The sequence below is a fragment of the Miscanthus floridulus genome, chromosome 13 (genome assembly GCF_019320115.1).
Source record: "Miscanthus floridulus cultivar M001 chromosome 13, ASM1932011v1, whole genome shotgun sequence".
Taxonomy (NCBI): Eukaryota; Viridiplantae; Streptophyta; class Magnoliopsida; order Poales; family Poaceae; genus Miscanthus; species Miscanthus floridulus.
In genome coordinates this window covers 85,432,727-85,452,236 of record NC_089592.1, presented here as the reverse complement: position 1 = coordinate 85,452,236, position 19,510 = coordinate 85,432,727, and the positions used below count along the sequence as shown (strand labels likewise).

Here is a 19,510-nt window from a genome sequence, read left to right as displayed (position 1 = left end):
GTCTGCGTTAGTCGGTCCGGGTTCCAGTCCCGCACGTCGGCGAGGGCCGACGGCTCGGTCTTTGTCCCGCGCGGTGGCGATGGCGCCAGCGGGATGAGGGCCCAGGTAGGACCCCATTCATCCATTCATGTTAGGGTTAGGGTTAGGGTTCGTTCATGTTCTTTTCGATCTGAAATTGGTTCAATCGTTCGATCTTTCTTTTCAATAAACCTGGCTCTGGTACCAATGTTAGTTTCATATTCATTCATATTCATCAGATCGGGATACATCATAATAGGAATACATGTTCATGATTCACAGTATATACACAAATCCTAATACATGAACTACAGAGACATAAAAAGGAGAAAGGAGATAGGTGGAGTATGAAGTCGCAGACCATCGAAGGCCGTAGTGGTCGGAGCAGTCGGAGTGGTGGAAGCGCCGGCCGGGTCCTCGTTCGCGGATGCCATCTGCGCGCCGGCAACGACGTTCGGTGGAGAGAGGAGTCGGTGCAGTGAAATGGTAGCGCAGTGTAACGGGAGCCCACCAACCATGTAGGGTTGGACGCCCCCGATCAAGGTGCGAGAACAAGGCCCAAAAGGCCGTTGGGCCGGAGATCAAACTAACACACTAAGCGTAGCATGGATCCAAACCCAAAAATCTAAAGGACACCAAATCCTCACCGTCCGTACCCAGGTCCACCTATGCACATCACGACGTACGTATCCCACACCCACACAAGGCAAGAAATACATGCGCACCCGCTTGCATCATTCACAGCAATCTCCTTAGGAGTACTTTCCAAGCAAAAGACCGCCTCCAACCAGTCCGGTTTTCACCCGGTAAGCACACGGGCCCAAAAGTCCGTTTGCTTAGCGGAGTCCACCCGTACGCCGTCCGTCCGTCCGTCCGCGACAGGCAACACACCGAGCCGAGACCCACAGGGGCAGCACCGCCGTTCCGTTCCGCGCCACGCCAAAGCCAGCGCGGGCACACCACACGTCGCTGTCGTGTCGCGCGTCGGCCCGGAGAACGCGTACGCCGCCCGTCTCCCTCCCTCTCCTCTCCCCGCGATAAAAGGGCCTCCCCTTCCCCCTCCTCCCCCACCCCATTTCCCACCCTCACCTCACCTGGTCGGCGGTAGCTTACCTGCCTCTCCGCACACAGGCTCCTTGCTGCCGCCTGCCGGGGCTTTACTCTGAACCACGCCGAGCCGCCGCGTCACAGCAACTTCTACTCCTCTCATGGCGCAGCGCGACAAGAAGGTGGAGGAGCCCACGGAGGTTCGCGCGCCGGAGCTCACGCTGTGCGCCAACAGCTGCGGCTTCCCGGGCAACCCGGCCACCAACAACCTCTGCCAGGCCTGCTTCCAGGCCGCCACGGCTTCCTCCGCCTCCGCCTCCGTCTCGCCGCCGGTGTTCCAGTTCGACGAGCAGCAGCAGCAGCAGGCGAGGCCGTCTGCGCCGGCGGTGTTCGCCGACCGGCCCGCGGAACCGTCTCCGTCCAGCCCGGCCCGGACGTCTCCGTCGTCGGCGTCGTCGTCCGTCAACCGGTGCCAGAGCTGCCGGAAGCGGGTCGGGCTCACGGGGTTCCGCTGCCGCTGCGGGGAGCTCTTCTGCGGCGCGCACCGCTACTCGGACCGCCACGACTGCTGCTTCGACTACAAGGCCGTCGGCCGGGACGCCATCGCAAGGGAGAACCCCGTCGTGCGCGCCGCTAAGATCGTCAGGTTCTGATCGGAGCGACAGCCAGCGGCGGCGTCTCCATCGGAGCCGGACGGACGGGCGCCGTACGGTGATCGGCGGTGATTCGGTGGATCGGTCCATCTCCCCTCTAGAATCCCTTCCTCTCTCTCTTTTTTACTTCCTTTGTTTTTCTTTTTCTATTGTTATTATTACAAGAAAAAAAAGATTAGAAGGTGATCGATCGAATCCATGGAGGGTGTTGAGAATTATTCCATCCATGACCCCCTGAGGTGGAAGAAAAGCGTTGGGAAAAAAAAAGAAAGAAAAGTCATGGGAGGCAGAGAAAGAAGGTGGGATGAAAAGAACAGTGCGATGATAATGTTATTGTAGCGGCGGTGGTTGGCCAGTTGGCGGGAAGCGATAGGGTTCGGTTTGGTGTGTTGTGCTGCTGCCTGCAATCACAAATCTCTCTCTCTAATATACATTTTTATACCTTGTATAATTATTTAAATTATATATGGTTGGCAAGTTGCCATATCGCCCAGCTCGAGCTACTAGTACAATATTCCATTCCATTGGTGGTGGTTTGTCATGACAGCTAAACCAACCATTCATGTGTTTGCGTTGTACCATTATGGTTGGATGGATGGGTTAGCTCACCAGCTGCTTGGTGGTGATTGGTACGTGCACCTGGACAGACAGTACACGGCCATCTAACCCCGTTCTTCTCCTCTGTTTCCGAGGCTTATCTTCGTCTCAGCTTGTGTGTAATCTAATCTAGTATCTAAAGGAGAAAAAGCTGTACTACTCGAGCTGGAAAAAGGTGCACCAGATCAATAATCTTGATGGGAAGTCTGATGAATATCCAGGCCAAGAACAGGAATCCTAAGTATACTTAGGTGCCGCGTGCGTCGATCGACGACGGCGACGGCGACCCCCCGCTTGCCGACCGGCGGTTGCGATTGCGAGTGAGAGAGTTCGCCCGACGCCCGCGGCCATGACGTCTCCGCGGTCGCAGAAAATCTGCATGCGCTCGCCTTTGTCTCCTCGCGGCCGGTGGTGGTGGTGGTGGTGGTGGTGGTGGAGGTGGAGAGGATATCTTCCGGTTCCGCCGCCGCGTCCACTTGCCGCGATGCGCAGGCATCATGGCGCACGGCAGTGGCACAGGTCGGCGGCCGCGCTCGGTGCTTTATTCTATTTTATCTTAGCGTCTCGTAGTGGTCGAGCAGCCACAACCCGCAATCAAAAATGCATGGCAGCGCCGGCCGTCGTGGACGCCACGCGGCCCAGGCTGGAACTGACCGCGACGGGACGCGAGGGATCTCTTTCGCTCGCCTTTCTCTTCTTCCGGGAGACGGAGACGGCGGCGCCGTGACGCTCGCGCCGCCTCCGGTCGGCCCGTCGTACTCGGTCGCGTCTGGCTGCTGCCGTTGCAGTGCTGCCCGAGGCTGGGCGAGCCGTGTCCGGGTTCACCGTCCTCTGCCTCCGTTTTCCGACGGTGATGACCTGTTCGGCCTCGCGACGGGTTTCAGGCCAGTATACATGAATGTGAATCTGCTGGAGTTGGACTTCCTCGTTTCTCGGCTCTTGGGCGCGCGCGGCTGTACCAGGGGTTAGAGGTGTGACATACAGGGTGTTTAGATACTAATCAAGGTTTTAAATCTCTGACTAAGGGTTTTAGCGGACGACCTATAAAACAGCTATAGTGGAGGCTAAATAGAGCTATAGCGGGCTATAGCCGCTAATTTATACATAAACACAAATAGCTTGATCAGCCTCAAACAGCAATAGCCGGCTATAGCGGGAGATTTAAAACCTTGATACTCATAAAAAAATAAATTACATAATACGTCAGTGATCCATGAGATAAATTTATTAAGTCTAATTATCAAATCATTGACTAATTAGGCTTAAAAAATCCGTCATTAGCACATGTTTACTGTAGCAACATGTTATCAAATCATATAGGCTCGGTCAACTGGAATGTGTATTATCTATATGGGAGATCTTCCAATCGAGAAGATCCATCGATCTGAGACGAAGAGAAAGGGCCAATGAGTACTAATTAGGTTTAAAAAATTCGTCTTGCAAAATAGTCTCAATATGTGCATTTAGTTTCGTAAATAGTCTATATTTAATACTCCATGCATATGTCCAAACATCCGATAAGACAGCGACTAAAGTTTAGAAGGTGGAACCAAACATCCCCCCATAGTTATACCTTATGCTAGAATAGATCCTACTCCGTACTATCTATCTTAAACTAACTAGAGTTTAACAATCCCGCTATTCCAAATTATAAGATGTTTGCTATGTACTCCCTCTATCCTTAAATATCTATCGTTTGCGCTTCCCAAGAAACAACTTTGATTAAATATATATTAAAACAATATTAATATTTATAGTACATAATTAGTATCATTAGAAAGATCTTTGAATCTAGTTTTTAATAAATTTATTTGGAGATACAAATGTTGCACTTATTTTTAATAAATCGAGTCAAACTTATGGCACGCACACCAACTATGATAAATAAAACGGGACGGAGAGAGTATATAAATATACACTATATTGTAGGAAAGTCAAAATATCCTATAATTGAGAACTGATGAAGTATTTAGCTAAGTTCATACAAAAGTACTAATCCTTATGACATTAAATAAGTATTGTTATTTTTTTTATAAAACATTTTTTATATTATACCTATTTAATGATATCATAAATACAATATTTTTCTATACTCTCTTTGCCCAGAACAAATTTCGACCATTAATTTCTCTTACAATATGCTGTCATTTACCAAAAGATGAAACTTATATCAGAGACACTTTGAAAATAAGTGTATTGATGCAAATTAAAGCTTATGTCAAACTTGTATGTAATTTGGCTAATTGTTGATCGAACTTTATAAAATTTGACATTTTCTTTGTCAGGTAAACTTTTTTTTTTCCATTATGAGATGGTGGCTCTACGTTCCACTGCTACGCGTTTTCACCGAACATCGTATTCAACGGTTAGCCAAATTTGTACGTTCCTTAAATCCTTACAGTATGTCACATTTTTTCGTATACAGTAATAAAATTTGACTCCTCGTGTAAAATAGCTTTGGTTAGAATTAGTTTGGTTTTACTTACTTAGGCGAAACCTAAAACAAGGGACCTGTCTAGTTTAAACTCGAGTGTTTTAAAGGCAACCAGCACACGGGTGTTTTGTGCAAAGAAAACACATGAATTCTAGGAACCAAAAAACCGTGTGTTTTATTGGAAAGTAACACACGATTTTGGGCAGCCTATGCAACAGAAGAGTGCCAGCAGAGAAAGGAAAAATCATTTATTTTTTTTCTAAACTAGCACACGAAATCCATCCAGAGAGAAAAACCGTGTGTTTTAGGAGGAAGTAGCACACGGATTTTGTTATAGTTGTAATTGTGCAAGTCAGCCCAGAAACCAGAAAACGAAAAGGCCCTTGTTATCAAGTCACAGGCCCATCAGCCCAGCAACAAAAGCACCTACTTAGGAAAGAAGCAAACCCCACGCACAACAGATCGACAGATCTGTTCGTGAGGAAGACCTATGCTCTGCTCACGCAGAGCAGGGGAAAAGGGGGGAAAATCACCAGATCCAAAGAGACTAGGCTCACCTCAACATCATCCAAGGTTAGTACACCCCAGATCCAAGGATTACATGTGTTAGATCCCTGCAATATGTCCTCATCAACAGACAAATAGAACTCATTAGTTTGCAAACCAACATACAAAGAGCACAATGCTGCTTAGATTTCCCTACTAAATAACAAAGAGTACAATGCTGCTTAGATTTCCCTACTAAATAACTGGTGGAGGAAGAATTTGTTAAAACAAGTAGTAAATTAGTGCTGGAGAACCTCCAGGAAAACAACAGAACAAACAGAACCCAATCTCTACAAGCACTTTTGCCGGCAAAACACAGATATATCTTATGCATCTGCTATATTTTCAAGTAACAATTTACAATATGGATGGGCACTCAGTACCAAATTTTGACCTGACAACATCAGAAGGGATCAAGAAATGGCAAGAAGCCATACAGTTCATGTACCAGACTACCTAGGTACTAGTTACTTTAAATAATAATTTACCCAGTGCAAGTAGACATATGTCAATGAGTATATATGTTAAAATAGATGCAGGCGGGACAGTATGCATTTCCAAATGCTATGTTCACAAATCTATCAGAGATCAGTTACAATGACACAAATGAGCAATTACTTGAGGTAAAAAATCACAATTCATAGATGCATTCAAAAATTAATAATATCTCATAAAAAGCAAAATAAGTACTCAGATGCTACCTCTTTTTTAATGAAGCAGAATAGTATGTATATGATAACAAGCAGAGTTGATGATTATCCAACATCAATGAACATGGCTAATTCATATTGTAAGGTTCATAAGTCAACCACCAGTCTACCATGGACAGGGCTAAAACGGGATATCCTATGCGGATAAAAACGGGATATCCCAATAAATATGGAAAAATGAAAATAGTAAAAAAAATTCGTCATGCATGTTTTCAGAATTACCAAAAACAGCAAAATTGAAAGCAGTCGGAATGATTGTCAATACGAAATCGAGCGAGTTAAATGTAGAAATTGCTATGGGATGGACCAGGATTTATCCCTACCACTTTTACCCCTATCTCCAACTGAGTGCATCACGGGGCTATGAACAATTGAGCCCGCCGCCGCCGCCGCCACAGAAGCAGAGTAGGTGGGTGGAGACAATGGCGACGCAAACCTAGAAGAGCAGCCCCTGGACAGCGCCGCCAGCATCGTGCACGTACGACCACGACGCGCAGAGCGGCGCGGACTCAGCGCGACATCTCCATCGGCAGCCGGGGAGCCGGGACGGATGCGGCTACACTAGCAGGAAGCTGAGGCGAGGCGAGGCATTTGGAAGGAGAAGCAGGCGGTTGCGTCCGGACACTGCAAGCCAGCACCGGACCTTTCAGGTCTAGGATGTGACATGTCTCATACACCAAGCGAATTCATGATTTACGCATAGAACCCAGATTCTTATTTGACATTCAATTCTATTCTCAACAAATTTAAAAGGTGGCTGGCAGTTTCCAGATCTCAACAAGCCTGTACTCGGGCAGTCGAGCATCAGGCATTTAGATAATTAGATGAACCGTGCTAGGAGAAAATACTACAGGCCAAGAAAAAACACCCGAGCCGAAGACTGGAAACACCCAAGATGAATAATTTCAGCATTTTAACTCCAGGAAAAGACATGAATGTTGAGTGTACATTTTCGTTCTCGACTGTACAATGATTTAGGATGTTTGCCGTAAAACATCATTGCCTGTAACTCCATACACAGCAAGTGCTGAGGCACTAGTAGTAGCCCATTTGCACAGCGCATGTGTAGGGATGCATTTACCAAATGTTAAACGCCGGGAACAACCGCATTCCTGCCTGTAAAAGTTTTTCCTACTGATGCCAGCAGCCACTTCAACGTTTTAAATCCAGCACGACGGTTCAGAGGACGCTAAAAGGCACACTGTAAACAGATGATGATGCCTTCGTTCACATTCGGTACCGTAGAAGTTGCTGTCCAGCAAAAGCGAAAGCAACAAATGGTTAGTCCACATAGATATGATTCCTACAAATGGTGTGTGCGCTTTATTTTGTCAAGCTCTTGTTGTAAACAGTTAAGCACACTGGCTTTCTTATTTTGTACTGGTTATGGACTTGTTATCAAGAAATTATGAAAGACGGTAAACAGTAAATATCTCTAGAATTTGGAGTTTTATATGTAGCCAGATAGCTCCTATCTCTATTTTCCCCTCAACAATCAAAAGAGTACAGGTTCATTTGCAATGATTTTGATAGTTTTTCATTTGCAATGAGTTAAAACATGAGCAAAGTAGTGCAGCTTCCATATGTAAAGATTTCCATACCTAATGAATGATCTTACTCAGCAGAATCAGAGTCATCATCAGCATATACAGCAGCTGACTTTTTAGGCAAGAATTCTTCATTAGGACAAATATCTGCGAATAACTACAACAAAGGAACCATAAAACGAATTAGTCAGATCAAGGACAAATCATATTCGATGTTATGTGACATCTCAATATATCATGCTACCATAGCCGTAGGTAGTGACTAAAAGAAACATTAAATATATACTAAAGCTATTTACAACATAGTGTACAAAGAAAAAGTTGGTTGTTACAATCATGGATGGAACTTGCACCAAAACAAAATGTATATAAAAGTTGCTCCTTCAACGTGAAAGCAGATAAAATAAGCCATCTGATACTAATAAGAACAATTCTGAAAGATCCATGGTGATTTTTGTCCTACTCCCACCGTATTTTTTCTTGTCGTTAGGAACTTAGGACAAGCTGCTTAGCTCAAGTTAGTATTGAGCATCTTGTTCTAACGACAAGAAAAAATGTCTGGAGGTAGTACTTTTGATGCAGGTACATTCAAAAGAAAATGCAACATGCAATGCAATACCTTTTTTGATGAATCCAGTATACTCCGGTAGTCCAGATGTTCATCAGGTGTAGGGCACGACAATAAAGAACTAGATGTTCCCTGATTTGTAAGACAGGACAGTGAACTTTTAAGGGAAAAAAATGCATATACACCAGGACAAGATAGGTGTTCTTCAGTACTCAGACTACATGAATCCAGCCTATAATGGTGATAAAAGAAATTCACCTCCGTGATCTCTTGAACATACACACAGCTCCAAATTACTGTCGGCTTCAAGTCCTCATTATTTTCACTAGTTTCCTCCAAGTGGCCTTCCAAAGAATCTGAAGCCTGTGGAGCGAATAGAGCATCTATTGCCTTTTTTATGCATTGTTTTCCAGTAGAGGTATCAGCACACGGGGTAGACAGATACACCATAAACCTAAAAGCGAGATTGACTTGTAAGGTAAGCTATTAGTCCTGGGGGTAGACATAGCATGTGCATGCTAAAACTGACATTGTTGAATGATATGATGATAGAATAAATAACTTACATTCCAGGAGGGCATACTGCTAGATTGCTGCTCAACTGAAGACCCCGTATAGCTGCAATCTGCTGCTCTTCTAATGCTAAATGAAGAGAGGGAGTCATGTACTCAAAACAGATATACATTGCTACATCAAAGAAATATGGCACAAACAGGTAATGAGTATCAGTTCTTACATTTCGGTGGGAAAACAATTAGAAGATTTGATGAATCCTGTTTCACAGATTTGCTAATTATGCATATACCCCTCGCAACTTTTCTCAGCAAGTTTGAGTCTGAACCATCAGATGGGGCATCCAGAATAGGGACTTTGTATGACGGGTCAAGTATCAACTGCTGGCACAAAATATCCTGACCGGATGTTAATCTGGCACCTAAACAATTCTTCCTTTCCTGATCCAGGGAAATAAACAATTTCAATTTATCGATGAAGAAGTGGAGTAACAAAACAAAATGGTTACACAACTTTCACAAATAAAGTATGCATCCTCTGACGTGTGAAATAAATAATGAAGTATGAGAAAAATAGCACAAGTTTGTATCATACCTCATCCATAAGAAGTGCAGATATTGGCATCCGCAACACCTGAACAGATATTGGTAAGGCTACGTATGAGAAATGACACAAGTTACTTAAAAGAAAGAGGACATAGGTTCCGTTTGGTATTGCGATGTCTTTTCAAAAGTGATTATTTATTTTATTTCTCATTTTGGTTGTTAGTTTTATATGAGAGCATCTTTCAAGGATCAATTACAACAGAAATCACACTAGGAATGACAAATATTCCTCTTACTAGATTCCACAGCACAGCAACCACGCAACCGCAAACAGAGCCATAAAGAAGGTGCAGCAGCCATTCAGTCAGAGACTTGCCGAACACATGGAATATTACATCGCCATTACCACACGTTTTCGTCCCAATCAGATTGCAAGTAAGACTATTGGGATTAAAGATGCTACAATCACATGACTGTCGACGAAAACAATAGCAAGAGCTAGAAGACAAAAATCATTGCGCAAATGTTTGTGAAGATCATCTTACATATAGTGCACCCTTAACAGCAGCGCAACGACAGAAAGCTTGAGTCAGTTCACCATGCCCATACATCGGATAAATGAAAGCACGTTGTGCATTAGCAAACCTGGTACAACAGAACAAGCAGATGTAACATTTCAGCAGCATAGCAAGGTACTTTAAACTTACATGCTTGACTACATACATCTCTGCAAATAAATGAAAGTTGATTGGTTGCTCAATAAGGCATTTACATAATAATAGAATATAATGCTTTCCAAAGTGGAGAAGGAAAGGTTCAGGCAAGCAAAGTGACCTCCCAATGGACGAGGAGTATAGAGCAATGGTCTGGATTCCCTCTCTCGTAGTCAGCAATTTCTCGCAACAGTCAGTGTCTTGATCATAATCTGCCATTGCAATTGCATAGAGCACAACCCTGTAAACAAGGCACAGATGTCAATCTTAGTAGTCATATTACTATAATAACTAGAGTAATCTCAGTTACGGACGCCCTTACGCTCTCATCTTGGGTGGAAGCTGCTGTTTCTTGAGATACTCAACGAAGGGGAGGTCCAGATCTTCCTCGGATATCTTATCAGAAGCTTCTTCACCCTCAACGTCCTCATCGGCAGCAGCAATGTGTGCCCGCACAAGCTCGAAGAACCTAAACAGGACGGTCTTCTCTGTAAGCTTGAGGGTGGCGGCGTCAAGGAAGATGGCCTGCCGCGAGTCCGGCACCGGGTAGAGCTGGCCCTCCCAGTAGAGGAGACTGCGCCCCTCCACGCTCTTGAACTCCACATGGTGGCTTCCCCCCGACCTCAGGAGAAGGTCCACGGCCTCGTCAGCGCAGTACAGCACCCTGGGGCCGACCAGGTCGACGGTGAATCGCCTCGACGGCTCCGGTGCCACCCCCGAGGTCTCGATCTCCGAGTAGATGTTGCGGCGGTGGAGATCGACAACGGTATGCGAATCGTCGCCGGAGGGGGAAAGGGGAACGGAGGAGGGGTCAGGGGAGAGGAAGGAGGGCAGCGGGACGGAGGAGTAGAGGGAGCCGTAGAATGGGTTGGGGTCGACGTGGAGGACGGTCTTCCCGGCGGCGGCGCAGGCAGCGGCGAGCACGGATTCCGGGAGGCCCGTGCCGCAGATGACCACGTCGAAGGAGGTGGGCTCGATGGTGGGGTAGTCGTGTGCCGGAGCTTCCGCCATGTTCTCCGATGAATCTGGCTGGGGATCCCACACGGAGGGCTGCTATCCCGTGCAAACACGGAGGCGCTTGGTAAGGAAGGTGAGGATTTGCCGCCTTCGCTCGCAAGCAAGCAGGAGAGATTTGCTGCAACGCGACTTCGGTGGGCAGGCGGCGGGGAGATTTTCGGATCTACTGCCTCCGTCCAAAGAATGTAAATCTCCTTTTTCTTAGGGTAAGTGTGAAACTACATATTTATTCCTCCTTCAACGTTCTCTTAATAAGTAGAAATTATAAAATAATCAATGCATTCTAAAATGTTATTCTCATGGATAGATAAAGTAATGGTATTTTAACATGTGGGTCCTATTAGAAAAGTTAGTCTCATGTCTATAATTCTATTCTTTTTTAGACAAGATTTGAATTGCAAGATTACGTTCTTTTCGAGACGGAGGGAGTACGGCCGTGGAGCGACATGTTGCTTGTGAATTGACGTGCTGGACTCTTAATTTCCTTCCGGATTTTTTTTATGTTCTAAAAAAAATTGATGAACTATGCTACATATACTACACCAACTGGTCAGGGTAAATAATAGGATCGTATTAATGAAGGAAATCAAGTGACTATACTAATGTTGATACTACATCTGTTCAGAAATGTAAATGTCACTTGATTTGGTGTTAAGTTTTTCAATCTTAAAATTCACATGATAAAAATAATGCTATTAAATATTCATCGTAAACCATATATCATTTTATTTCAAATAATTCATTTTTACAGATATCGATGGTAATAAAACTTGAAAAATGGGCTTCAAACAAACTCAAAAAATTTGAGAAAACACATCACAATTCACACTGCCAAAATATATTTACTTATGTTTCCAATAATCAATTGTAATAGTTTGGCGACGTATATCACTTTGAAAACCATATCCAACAGGGAACAACGGATCGTAGTCAGCATCTCTAGCATTTATAGGCAACTGATCCATAGACCTAAGCCATGTCACAGGCAATGTGCCCACAAAATCATGATCTCCAAAATGGCAATCGGCGATTCCCATGCCCTCAGTTCCAGGTAGCCCGGCATCAACTAGTGCATCATCTATCTTCTCCAGAACTTGTGGCTCGATAAGCAAGGGCCTTCCAGATATAACAATCACTAAGGTTGGGATTTTGCTTGCAACACGGGTGATAAGGGTGGAGCCATCAAATGGAATGCTGAGATCAGTCCTGTCTCCTAATAACCCTTCAACGTATGGAACCTCTCCAACCACAACAACTGCATAGGAAAAGTCCCCGCTTTCAATTGTAGCTTCTGTTGGGTATTCCTCATACACCAACTTCTGTTTCCACTCCCAAATATTCTTTTATGGCCTCCAATATGCTCGTACCAAGAGTTATTTTTCCATTGCCGCCACTCCATTTTATCGTCCATCCACCGCACTGATATCTAATATTATCAGCATGTGTTCATGCAACGAGTATTCTTTTTACATTCTTCGCCAATGGAGGGAATAGTTCTGTCTGAGTCTTGCCATTTTTCAGAAGAACCAAAGACTTTCGAACAGCCTCACGTGCTAGCAGCCGATGTTCCTGAAAGGTTAACGACCTAATTAAGATATAGTGTGTTGTGCGGTTGATGATCTTCACTGCAAGATAATTCCAACAGAGTAATGTGAACTATTGGCGGAAACAACATGGAACGACATGTTACCTTGCATCCAACAACGTTCAGTAGAGATGGGTCAGAAAATGGATGCTCAAAAACTCTAGAAATGAACTTGACCCTCAGAATGTGCTCCACAGCGCTGTGACAGTATGTATTTGATTACCAGATGTTCCATAGATGGTGAAATGAAAAGGACAGTGAAAGTCATATTTGGCTGACTTACATCTAGATAGGTATTCAATCAGCCGCCTGTCAAGATCAAAGTGCTGGCATAGAAGTTTCTGCAGAAATATATAAGCATGCTATTAACCATCTCTGACAAAAGCAATAACACATAGTACGAACACGTCAGCGGTACTTGATGTAGCCGAGTTTTATGCTGAGCCACTTAGGAAGACAAGATTGTTAACTGAAGTTTCAGAGGTTCTATCATTGATGCCTCAATCACTTAATATGTTCTCTCATCAATCACTCAATAAGTTTATCTCAATCCCAGATGTTGTCAGGCTGCAGTGAAAGTGAATTAGAGTGTCAGGCTGTATTTGGTATTGTCTCCTTCGAGGGCCATGTTTCATTACTTCACTTTCACTCATTGATCTAATGTTTAATAAAGCTCACCAGATAAGCTTATCTTTTCCATTTCAGGCACATGGTCATCTGTTAACCATCAGTCAGATCTCCAGTCACACCAACAGTATACACTGCAAATCTTTTTTGAATAAAAAGCTCTCCAAAAGTAACAAACATACACTACAAAGTCTTACTATGCTTACGAGCAAAATAATTAATATTTTTACAAATATGCACATAATTTTTAAATTGCGCCAATAATATTGAAGTCTGCTAACGAGCATGTTGATCAAAACAACATAATCCATAAAAAAGAGGAAATGTAAGACACTTATCTAAACCATAAGCATGATGAGTGAGGAAAATAACCTTAGTCACTTTTGGCACAAATACTTTTGATTCACTTGTGATTTCAGGGAACCGAGCAACTTCAGTCGTCTTGTCAAATAATATATAAGCGGGAAGATGATCTGTTCAATGAAATCCGGCAGATGGAATGTAACACATTTTAGAAGGAAAAGAACTCAGAATATGGTCAGTGCAATCAAAACTGAAATGCAGAACTCTAAACCACCAATCCACACAGATAACAACATACGTAGATAAGAAAAAAGGTTAAAAGAAATTTACCCCACATGGATATCCCAAACTTTGCTGCAGCATTTGGAAAGTGCCCAAGGTCAATTATTCCAAAAGAGATGTTCTTGTTGGAGTATCTGCATTAATAAAATAATAATAAACATGAGCTACCTGTTTATTAGGATAAAATGAAGATACATGGTAGTTCCTTGAAGTGATTTGAAGATATTTATTGGGAAACGTTAGTGGCTTAATCAGCACAACAGTGTAGGGGCATGAAAGGGTTTAGGACAAAATGGAAGAATGGCATGAACTATTGCCCAACCTCTAGAACACAAAGAGAATTTGTGGTAAAATGCTACGCAAGATACATTACAAAGCATGGAAACTTCACAACGGAGTAAACATTCAACATATTTAACAATTTCTTACATATTAGAGAGTTCAGGCAGAACACTGCTTGCTTGTATACATGTCGCTGAAAATGAAGTTTGGAATTCAACCTGTTTACATAAAAATAGCAATATAAAGTCATATACATTAATATAAACGACTGATAAGATTAAAATCACCCTCCTCACTCTATGAGCTAGAAATTTAGAGGGCAGGACTTCTGAAGAACTCATAGAAAACTCGCACCCTAATTGAAAGGAAAAGAGGAGTGATCAAATATTGATATTAACTCAATAAAAATTACAAACTATATTTCATTCGTATACACTATAGAGTTATGTTCTAAACAGTATTTCATTCAGCTGCACATTTGTAATAGCTATTCAGCTGGTTGTTGTCAAACTGCATGCAAATTCTGCACAGGATCCTACTTGTTTTGAGGAATGTACAACAAAGAGAGTACTGCAGAAAGGGGAGGGGCACCATGGCCCCAGAAAACCACTGAATGAAAAATAGACTACGTAAACAAAGCAGGCTAGTTATCTGTACAATTTTTTTTCTTGAACAAATCTGTACAATTTTAAGAGGCTTAGAAACTGACACAGGACCCCATTCATTTCAAATACATTAGAGTGGCACACAATTATAGCTGAAGGTAACTCAAATCTTGCACAAACGACAAATTACGCAGGAATTTGCTGGTGAGTGAAAGTGGGCAAAGGCAAACAATGAAATTCGATAACACATCTCTACTATAAGAGACCAATCCGAAATACGCTTAGTCCACTCAGAAATTTGCCCCCACAGAGATGAATTTTCCTACATCTACCCTAGTTCATGCATCCAAAACATCCCATCCTATAGAAATAAATGGGTCAGATCTATTTTTACGGAGCTTTGCCATCATCCCATGGCCAAAGTTGTTTCGGTGGCGAAGCCAGGCTTCAACGCACCCGCCTGCGGGCTTCGGCCACGTACAGTCACAGCACGCAAAACCAAATCAGCGCCCCTCCCAAATTTGCTGCATGCAAAATCAATGCACTCCCAAATTGGCGGCACCCTTTCCATCTTTTCTTTTCTTTCAGCAGCTCTCGCCGCCCATCAAATCGCATCGTCGCCGTGGACGCCAGCCTCGAGAACCCATGCACGTCGCTTCGTCTCGCTGGTACGGCTCCGAGCTCCTCGGCATCACCGCGTCGCTTTTCCGGGCCGCACCATCGCCGTCTCCGGAGGGGGACGCTGCCAGTGACGTAAAGGCCAGGAGACGCGGCAGCGGGGGACCTGGACCAAGCGAGCGCGACGGCCGCCGCAGTCGGGACCTCCCCTCCTCCATGGCCGGTGGAACTCAGGAGCAGGAGCCCGAGACGGACCTCCTCCCACGCGCGAGCAGGCGGCTTGGAAGACAGCGAGGAAGTCGTGGCCGCGGGCGTCGAGGATTTCGTTGCGGACGCCGGCGGGCGCGTGGGCCTCATCCTGCCCACGTCCTCTCCTCCCCCGCGGCCCCGCCTTTGTCCTCCGCCGCGACCCCCAGGCGTGCCGCCCCATGCGACCACGAGGATGGATGCCCCCCGGGCCATCCTCCGCCAGTCCGCCCTCACCATCCTCCATGGCAGCCACCAGATCCACCCGACCTCCATCATTCACACCATCAAAGAGGGAAGTGTTGCAGCTGCGATGGCCACGGCAGAGGCGCAAACCCTAGCGCCGTCACAGCGCCCAGAGGTGGAGCCCCTCACGCAGCTACCATCTCTCGTGAACGCGCTGCCGCCTCTGTACCTTTGGCTTCCTCTCTCTTCTCCAAGATCATTACGGTGATTGAGTTCATTAGCTTCTTTCTGGTGTTGCTGTATTCTGGTAAGAAGCTTATGAGTGTACTAACTTCCTTTTCTTTTCCGATAGGCTACATAATGACAGTAATCTGTTTTACTTTCGTCGTAGATATATGGGCACCGTGGTGGATTCACAGGTTGGTCAAGAATCAAGATAGTGAGTTTAATTTATACCTGTGTAGCTATGCTGGCATTCAGGATGGTGTCCCTACCTAATTGCTGGATTCAATTTATTTATGTTTACTACACTATATGATGGAATTGTCTAATTCATGATTTAGAGTCTTTGCCGGGAGCAAGTAGTACATGTCATTATCATGTTCTGTGGGATGTGAACAAATTTCCTGCTGATGGTGCTTAAAAAATTCAAGCAAATTTTGTTTGCATGTTGCAGGTAATTTTCGGCAGCTGTGATCCCCTTAATTTTCAGACAAGTTAACTTGTTAATTCCTTTTGAACTATCTTTGAGTGTGGCTGCAATTACTTGGCTATAGATCAATTTTAAATTTATATTTTTTAATTTATGAACTGTGCACTGAATGTTGCTACCTGAATGCCAATTAATATGGTGACTTTATAGGTGTGATGTTAAAAAAAAGTTGAGCAATAAACAACCTTATATCTTTATCCCTTTTCTTTGATGGGTTTGTGAACGAAACCCTTTGCACCATCAACAACTCTTCAAGTTGGGTGTATGTGTCAACAAATTAGCTAAAAGTCTTTGGTTATTAGCTTGCTAGCTTCTACAGGATGTAAGTTTTCTTTCTTTCAGAAAATGATTTTTTTCATATTAGAGCAGTAAGTAGATAAGTTTCTCGGTATCTTGAAAAAGATTGTTTGATTATCGTTGGAAGAAAGATGGTATGATTCTAATGCTTCTATAAAACTGCTGTAGGTATTTATCTGTTGTAGTTGTAGGTATTGATCTGCTATAGTTGTAGGTATCATTAGTTAAGAACTCTACGTTACTTGTCTATTCTGGTTTTGCACTTTGTTATTGCTAGACAATAAAATCTGCAAGTGACTTTAGTTATGCTTGGTCCTTTTGTATAGTGGCAGCTCTTTTTTTTAAGGGAAACAGGAGGGGTTGCAAGGTAGTGGCAGCTCTTCTACATCTCGATTTCTCTGAAGCAAAACTTCCTCTGCGCCCCCGCCTCACGAAACCGAAGCGGCATCCTCTGAGAACCCACGGGGATGTTGAACCGGCGAGGGCGGCGATGCTGGAGCACGTTGACGGCGAGGCGGAGCAGGACGCGGCGGCGTTGCACTTCAAGGGCGGCGCGACGAGGACGAGCTCGGCGAGGGCAGCCAAGGCGCTGCAGAACCGCGCGTATCGGTTTCGCGTACAAAAATATTGTCTTTTTACTTTTATCGTAGCATTAGCACGGGCATACTACTAGCGCAAAATAAAGTACCAGCCAAAATCGTGATGTAGGCTCTTCAGTTACCAAGGCTTTCCACTGCAATGGGGTCAAATGATTTGAGTGGCCTAAGAAAACAAACCGTGCAGTTGAGAGCTTGAGATTAACACTAACATCACAGCCATGGAGAATCATAAATATTAAATCCTACCTGAGTAAACGGAGGAGGATGCAGTACATTAGATGTTTACGAATGTCAGACCTAACAATAACCAAAATACTAACAAACCTATGACTACAACAGGATTAGGAAAACAAGGAGGGGCAAGTAGTAGTTCACATCCAGCATGTCGCATATCTCAGCCCTACGGAAGCTGTATTATTGTGCTTTCATGTTTTGCATAAGGGCGCGTATAGCCAGTATTGACCGCTGGAGTGTTCACCTGATAAGCCTCAAACTTCTTCTCAGAGTATGATCTACAGATGTTGCAGGACAAAAAATGACAATGCTTCCTGCATACACGGTGATCGCTCTTCCTGCCTATAGAGGAGCCCTAATCAGGGAACTACCCTTATCGGACTCCATACATTACAGATACACAACACAAATAATGATGAATAATTTGAGAAAACGACGGGCCAAACTTACAGTAGAACTAACACACCTTACATAGTCCGGACTAACAATTACCTGACTAACAATTAGTCAGCTAACAATTAGCTTGATTTTTGTTTAGAGCCTAAACTAATTGTTTGTCCGGATTGTCGAGAAAAACCTATTTTGCCCCTGATTAAAATTAGGGGAGGTGGGAAAGGAAAGAAATAAGGGGTATTCTAATCATTGCACGATGTGTTGGATCTACCGGTCCTGTTAGTTTGGTTCCCCTGACTAATAGGAAAACAACTAATCCACCGGTTGGCTAATAATTACTCCTCATGTTTGGATGGAGAGCATCTCCAAGAGTTCTCTATTTCTTCTTTTAATCCTTGGTTTTTAGAAAGACCAGAAAAGACTCATAATCCATCTGACTTGGGAAATCACTTCCGCACCCGCGTAACTTTACGCGCTCGTCCGCTCGCGCGGATCCGCCTCCCTCCGCGCGATTTCTTTCTTGGCGCCGTCATTTGCCGCGGCTGGGAGGACCAGAGGGCCGAGCCCATGCATCGTCTAGCGCTACTACTCGTGTGGCAGTCCATAATCATAGATTGGGCACTACAATGCAACCTGCGCTGCTGCAGCTGCACGAACCGAGGCGCAGCGAATGCTTGTTCCGTCTATCTGCGTCCCACAGCGTGCCTCTGCCTCTTCTCAGAGATGACTCTGAGCACCGGCACATGGCTGGCACCAAAATTTACTGTGCGCGAAAAAAAGAGATCGCGAAAAAAAACCAAATGAGACCCATTTTTTATTTTTAGAAATGAAAAATTAGGTACTATTGGAGAAAGCCTTCTTTTTTTTCTCCCAAAAACTTTTTAGGAGTTAAAAATATAGAGTTTTAGAAGAAAAATTTAGGAAACTGTTGGAGATGCTCAAATCAGTGAGCTAACAATTAGTTCCATGGATCTAAAGAGGGCCTAATTTTTAGGAATGAACGACACCCTCCCCTGGACGAACCATCCTAGGATTTAAATTTGATAAATCCACCGATGCAGGACAAGATTTTAGCAATATCACAGTGTACGAGTAATTCAGATATGTTGAGCAAGGGTATAGTAGTTACATAGAGAGTTAATATCTATAGATACCATCCATGTAACTAGGAAAACCTTCTTCTTTAAAACATTGTTCCATTAGTATCTGCAATTAGTAACTCAATGAAGCTGATCAAAGTACAACTCATTCGGCATGGATAGCCTTGACAATTCTTAAAGTCACAGGGAAAAAAAGGTCAACACAAGATTAGAGAACATGGCAGCCATCCCCAAGCTCCAGACAGTACGAATTTCGCAAGGAATGAAAAAGAATACAACCTAACCAAACTACCTAAAGGAATTTCAGATTGATCAGCCACCGGCAAGGCGCGGAGGCCTCCACTCTCCTGCAGGCTCTAGATTTGGCGCTCTACGACGGCAAGAACCACAACCCAGCGACCCAGTTCCGGCCCCGCAATAATAAGTCAGTAACTGGCCGGGAAACCACCCCTAGAGAACAGATCACAAGCAACTCATGACCGCACAAAACCATAAATCAGAGCAAAGGCGAAGCCTTTGGGGAGCAAGGGCGC

The 19,510-nt window shown here is 44.3% G+C and overlaps 3 protein-coding genes across 3 annotated transcripts; 1 reads left to right on the top strand and 2 right to left on the bottom strand.

Moving 5' to 3' along the window:
* The first annotated feature begins 1,079 nt into the window (after positions 1-1,079).
* On the top strand, positions 1,080-2,183 carry LOC136500768 (zinc finger A20 and AN1 domain-containing stress-associated protein 11-like). The gene has a single exon (XM_066496195.1). It carries the CDS (start codon positions 1,227-1,229, stop codon positions 1,716-1,718), a length of 492 nt encoding a protein of 163 aa, XP_066352292.1. The 5' UTR covers positions 1,080-1,226; the 3' UTR covers positions 1,719-2,183.
* Positions 2,184-6,901: 4,718 nt separating this feature from the next.
* Positions 6,902-11,084, bottom strand: LOC136500722 (rab escort protein 1-like). Its single transcript, XM_066496135.1, has 10 exons — positions 10,214-11,084; positions 10,013-10,132; positions 9,724-9,823; positions 9,228-9,266; positions 8,857-9,073; positions 8,687-8,762; positions 8,379-8,574; positions 8,172-8,252; positions 7,607-7,709; positions 6,902-7,256 (listed from the first exon to the last, which is right to left on the bottom strand). The coding sequence occupies exons 1-9, from the start codon at positions 10,900-10,902 to the stop codon at positions 7,620-7,622; spliced, it is 1,608 nt and encodes a 535-aa protein (XP_066352232.1). The 5' UTR covers positions 10,903-11,084; the 3' UTR covers positions 6,902-7,256; positions 7,607-7,619.
* A 585-nt stretch (positions 11,085-11,669) lies between these two features.
* On the bottom strand, positions 11,670-16,039 carry LOC136501034 (uncharacterized). The gene is made up of 6 exons (XM_066496527.1): positions 14,135-16,039; positions 13,754-13,839; positions 13,493-13,593; positions 12,777-12,834; positions 12,599-12,692; positions 11,670-12,477 (listed from the first exon to the last, which is right to left on the bottom strand). Exons 1-5 carry the CDS (start codon positions 14,326-14,328, stop codon positions 12,673-12,675), a joined length of 459 nt encoding a protein of 152 aa, XP_066352624.1. The 5' UTR covers positions 14,329-16,039; the 3' UTR covers positions 11,670-12,477; positions 12,599-12,672.
* Between the last annotated feature and the right edge of the window lie 3,471 nt (positions 16,040-19,510).

What these genes read in the sequence shown, in the direction of transcription:
- LOC136500768 (XM_066496195.1), top strand. Translation starts at nt 1,227, where the DNA reads ATGGCGCAGCGCGACAAGAAGGTGGAGGAGCCCACGGAGGTTCGCGCG.
- LOC136501034 (XM_066496527.1), bottom strand. Translation starts at nt 14,328, where the DNA reads ATGAGTTCTTCAGAAGTCCTGCCCTCTAAATTTCTAGCTCATAGAGTG. An exon ending in GTTTGGGATATCCATGTGGG is followed by an intron (nt 13,594 to 13,753) that starts GTAAATTTCTTT and finishes TTCATTGAACAG; the next exon opens with ATCATCTTCCCGCTTATATA. An exon ending in GATTGAATACCTATCTAGAT is followed by an intron (nt 12,693 to 12,776) that starts GTAAGTCAGCCA and finishes ATACTGTCACAG; the next exon opens with CGCTGTGGAGCACATTCTGA.
- LOC136500722 (XM_066496135.1), bottom strand. Translation starts at nt 10,902, where the DNA reads ATGGCGGAAGCTCCGGCACACGACTACCCCACCATCGAGCCCACCTCC. An exon ending in CTGTTAAGGGTGCACTATAT is followed by an intron (nt 9,267 to 9,723) that starts GTAAGATGATCT and finishes ATATCTGTTCAG; the next exon opens with GTGTTGCGGATGCCAATATC. An exon ending in CTGCACTTCTTATGGATGAG is followed by an intron (nt 9,074 to 9,227) that starts GTATGATACAAA and finishes TCCCTGGATCAG; the next exon opens with GAAAGGAAGAATTGTTTAGG.